We start from the raw sequence: 5,198 nt of genomic DNA, 5'->3' as shown, positions 1-5,198 counted from the left end.
CATCTGTGGTAAGAGGAGCACAGGTCCCTGCTTCAAGTACTCTTCAAGTAGTTTCCCCTACATAGTACAAAATAGAAGAAATGACACACCTGTGGCATGAGATTCCTAGCGTCTTTCCTTTTATGTCTCAGCTAGGTGTGCAAAGACCCACGGTTATTGCCTTGGTCTTCCTTTTGCCTACTGAATCTTAGTTGCTTTGTTTTGTTCTGACCAGTAGAGCAGCCTCGAGGGTCAGGGTGGTGAGCATTCCCGTGTTTTGTAGCAGCTTCCTAGTGTGGTTACTGGGGTAGCTGATGGCAGCAGCATGGAAGGTTTGGTGAGTGACAGCCTCCTTCCATTACATAAATGGAGAAGTAACAAAGATGAATACATGCTCCGTATGCCGTTGCCTAGTGATGTGGTGGTAAATATCTCCTGCCATGGAGACTGCAAAGTCAGCTGTAGCTGAGATACTCATGGAGTTTAGGAATTTCTACGATTAATGGCAGCTGACCAGGTAATGCAGAATTATGTTTCTGGAGCCAGGTATCTTAGCTGTACTTTTCTTCTCACTTTCTTACGTGTTGAAGTCTGATTTTTTTATCTAGTTTTGCACATTTTTTTTCTTCAATCCGCATGTACGAAAGATGATTGCAGCAATTCAAACATTTGTTATTACTAGATGATTAAATGTATTAGAAAGTGGACTGCACGTGTTTTGAGACTGAAGTCTTCAACAGCACAGAGGTTGGACTTGACTCAGCAGGTGTTCTCTTGCATATCATTTGTGAAATGAAGCCTTGACCAGAAGAATAAATAACATTTGAGAAGCTCTGTAAAAATAAATTTGAGAATGTAATACATTTAACATACTTAGTAGACTCTCTGTGGTGTTATTAAGGTACTGCTGTAGAAATTGCATACAAGGATATTCCTGTATTCCTCAAATTATCTTTCCAAATCTCGTAGAACCCAAAGATCTCATCAGATTTCCTGAATCACCTACAGAATACCCAAGAGAGACCTTCTAAACTTATTCTTTTCTTTTCTCAGGATGCTTTTCTGGAGACAATGACCACTTCTTGACAATTCATCAGAGAAAGAGTGGAAAACCTGTGTTCATTTATCACCATGTGCAGAGTCTGGAAAAAAGTCTGGATACAGACAGTTATAAGAATTCCAAACAACATTTCCATTCTTCTTCCCATACCAAAATAAACAAGCTGCACCCTGCAATAGTTGTTAAATCAACGTTCCCCAGACCTGCCTACGACCCATCTCTCAATCTGTTAGCTATGACAGGTCAAGACTTGGAAGTGGAAAATCTTCCCATTCCTGCGACGAATGTGATTGTTGTGGTAAGTGCCTTTTTTAGTTTTCTGGAGATGTTTTGTGAATAAATGTACTTATAGACAGTTATAGGCACAGATTTTAAAGCTGTGCATCCAAAGTCCATATTCTTTATCCTGGGTGATCATTTACATATAACTATTACCATACATCTTGACATTCTTCACTTTAGTAGAACTTGCATTTGTATGACCTCACTGTGATCAACAAGAAATCTGATGAAGCAATATAGAATATAGTCTTTCTGAACTTACCCTCACATTCCTTTAATCCTCTTGATTGGTATTTTCCCTGCTTCCACTGAGTGGTTTTTAAATTTATTCTGTGTAGGTCATAAGAAAATGCTCTTGGGAAGAGTTCTACAGAGGCAGGGAGATTCTAAAAGGTGGAAAAAAAGGTTTCATTCACTTCTGTTTTTCTAGCATACCCACCATTATGCTTACAAGTTGTTTGAGAATAAGTCTGTTTATTGCAAAAATTAAGAATGTTTTTGTTGGTGTAAGGCACGTATGTTTCTTCTGGGGGGGTATGGTCTGGGATCCTTCTTTTTCAGTTACCTGTGTGATTTTGCCCATTTTTAGAAAGGTGATGGCAGCAGCCTGTTCTGTATTGGAGGGCATGCCATTGGAACCATCCACTGATGCCACATGGCTGCATCTTCATTCTTCATGCCAGGAGCAGGACAGTATCAGTGGAACTGTCCTCTGTGGAGAGGTAGCACATTCTGCATACATTCTGCACTGGCACTGCTCTGCCTCATCCCAGTGCATGGCTAGCCCTATCTGATTGCACTGAAGAGCATTGGGCTTGGGCTTATCCTCCTACTTCTGAGGGAAGAACTACCATTCATAATGGCTCACTCACTCATTACAGTTAACTAATGAAGATTAAACTGAAACAATGTGACTAATTACAGTCAGCAGCTATTTGCCTAATTCTGTAAATTGCTCTTCTCAAAAGATGCTAGATTAAAAAAGAATGGCCTTTGCAAACAAGGAAAGAAGGCTGTGCGGCGCTGGGAGATGTTAGCGCAGGAAGTGTTTCAGAATTGACAGAGTTCCATTTGTTGTTGGTACTTCTGGAGATCTGCCTTCATGAGCACAAAGAGTAGCTTTCTGTATAACATGCTGAGGTTACTGGAGTGCAGTAAGTGCTAGCTAATAGTAAAAAAATACTATTTGATTTCACAGTATCACAGAATGGCTTAGGTTGGCAGGGCCTTCTTAGCCCATCTGCTCAACCCCTGCCCAACAGGGCCACCACAGCAGGGTGCCCAGGGCCACATACTGGTGGCTTGTGATCATCTCCAGGGAGGAGACTCTGCAGCCTCTGGGCAGCCTGTGCCAGTTCTCTGTCATTGCACAGCACAAAAGTGCTTCCTGTTGTTTAGAAGGAATCTACTGTATTACTTATGACCATTGCCTCATTACCTCTTGTCCTGGCACTGAGCAACAATGAGGAGAGCCTGGCTCTACTTTGAATGTTTATTTCACAACTCGATCTGGCCTCAATCGTGTTTTGGGCTTATTTGCATCTCCCATGAACAAGATCTCCTAATTTGAGGTAAGTGGCTATCATAAGCAGGAATAGGCTCAGCTGTATTGAAGTATGCTACTGCAGTACATTTCAGAGCAAAATGAGGCACTGACAGACTTGCTTCAATGGGGTCATGTCAGCTGCCCACACCAAAGCTGAATGATACTGATCTAGAGGATATGCCAAAAAACCTTGTCACAGCCAGCTTCAAAGTGAAGGGCCCTGCCCTCTTTTCTTACAGCAATCATTGTTTCACCTCCTGTGAAGACAGAACCCAAAAAGGACAAAGAATTCAGAATATACATTTCCTCTTGTTTCATGTTTTTGTTTTTGTTTTTTCATTAAATGACACCGTTACATGGATGGTTATTTTAGCAGAGCTTTGCATGTTTTTGGAGATTTACAGTCCTCAACTTCAAATGCAGAAATCTTACAAAATATTCTGGGGCTGCCCTGGTTCTAGATGACTGGCTCTGTACCTGCATCGAAACCAAAATAAGGCAGATTCTCAATTGGCAGTCACATTTAAAAAAAAAAAGTTCTATTAAATCTACATTAAGTTCTCATTAAGCAACCTCAGTCTCAAGCATTGCTACTTTATTTGTAGGATGGAGCTCCTGCTCTGAAGCCTTCTGCTCTGGCTGACAACCATATGTGCTTTAAGGGGGAAATTAACATGATCTGATTGTAACGTGAAAGCTGTTCATTGCTGGGATCTTGAACTATCTCTAGGTGTGTTCAAGGACAGTGTTTTTAGTTGGGTTTAAATGCCATCCTGTAAGAAAAAGACTTTTTGGGAGCATATGTTTTAAAGCACAGAGCAACCTGGGCAGCCCAGTAATTGCACAATAAAAAATGTTGAAGGTGTCTTCCTCCGAAGGGCAGCTGTCCCACAGCAGGGTGGTTGCCGTCATCCAAGTACAGCCCCGCTTTTCCAGGTTTCTGCACTTGAACATTTGGCTTCTCCCTCACAAATTTCACGTTAAGTAGGTTGTGATCTTATTTCTGTTGCCAAGGGAGTCTGTTTTGTTTCAAACGCATGCATGTTTTGAATGAGCACTTGCTGCTTGTTGCTGCTTTTTGTTTTTATTATGTAGGGCAAGTGGCAACATTTGTTGTTTTGCCCTAGCTGACCTGTTCTTGTTCCAGCCTGTAGCAATGTTGTTGGCTGCCCAACTTGAAAGGGCAATTGCTGGTGTTAATGCTTCCTGTAATCCAGTTACATGACTAGTGCACACTGTGATTTAGTATGAAAGCCTGCAAGGGGAATTATTTTTTTAAATAAATCAGTGCTGTTGCAGCTCTGCAGAGGGGAGGAAAAGGAATTCAATCTAATTTCAGTGACTTGAGGTCCATTTTCTCCATGATGGAGCTGGAAAGGTAGAGTGAATGGATGACTAATGCACAACAATTACAAGGTTACGTTTTGTGCTAAGGAGCAGCCCATCTGACAAGCAGAATGTTGCCAATGCACAGAAGAGTGCTGTGCAGCCAACAATTCTGCCGGTGTTGTGTCAAAAATTGATGTTTTGTGATTGTACCAGTTAAGAAAGCGTTTTAAGAATTAGTATTGCTGAACCTGGGAAAACTGTAGTGCTTGTTTGCTGGAAGGAAGAAGAGGGATTTATTTTCTGGGAATAAGTATTCTATAGCTGGGAGCTTTCTGTCACATTACCCAATACCACATTCTTATTCTTTTTCCTCTTTTTTTTTCCCTTTGGTGCCCAAGTTCTGTTGAGGAAAGTGAGGACAACTGAGATCTCTTGGAAGCATTTTGGCTACTTTATCAGTGTCTTTGTGTGTAGCCATATGTTCTGTTTATCTGTCTTTCAGGAGTACATGAAACCACTCATCTAAAAATCATGTGACTAATATAAGACATTACATAACTGCTTGGTAAAACTTAAGATTTTATACTTTTGTGGGTTTTGTTTGGATCTCAGGAATGGGGCATGTTAGAGAGTTAGTAGTGAAATGAACAAATTCTCCAAGAGGGTTTGTGTTTATTTCAAGTCTTTCCAGTACTGAATATGAGCACCACAAAGGTCAAGGCAGTACACAGAGATCAGAAATATGTATATAAACACTTATTATTAAAAATATTGCTGCTTTCAGCAAACTTTTTTAAAAAAATGATTAAATATACATTTTAAAATGAGGAATGCTCCAAAAGTAATGCCTCCTACTTTATTACACTGGCCCATGATGGCAGAGACATAGGTTGGTGGTATAGCAGTAGCAGCTGAACCTTCCCACCAATATTCCATTACATTGGAAATGAATGGGAGACATTACTTTCAGAGTGACCTATATGTATTTAAAGTAAATGTAAA

At 40.6% G+C, this 5,198-nt stretch overlaps 1 protein-coding gene across 1 annotated transcript in view; it reads left to right on the top strand.

Moving 5' to 3' along the window:
* The first annotated feature begins 1,034 nt into the window (after positions 1-1,034).
* Positions 1,035-5,198, top strand: part of PTPRR (protein tyrosine phosphatase receptor type R) — a 132,121-nt gene continuing 127,957 nt past the window's right edge. The window contains exon 1 of the mRNA XM_010708144.3: positions 1,035-1,337. Within this exon, the coding sequence (XP_010706446.1) occupies positions 1,275-1,337 (63 nt within the window). The 5' untranslated portion in view covers positions 1,035-1,274. The remainder of the gene's footprint in view (positions 1,338-5,198) is intronic.

Source organism: Meleagris gallopavo, chromosome 1 (genome assembly GCF_000146605.3).
Source record: "Meleagris gallopavo isolate NT-WF06-2002-E0010 breed Aviagen turkey brand Nicholas breeding stock chromosome 1, Turkey_5.1, whole genome shotgun sequence".
Lineage (NCBI taxonomy): Eukaryota > Metazoa > Chordata > Aves > Galliformes > Phasianidae > Meleagris > Meleagris gallopavo.
This window is presented reverse-complemented; position numbering and strand designations above follow the sequence as displayed.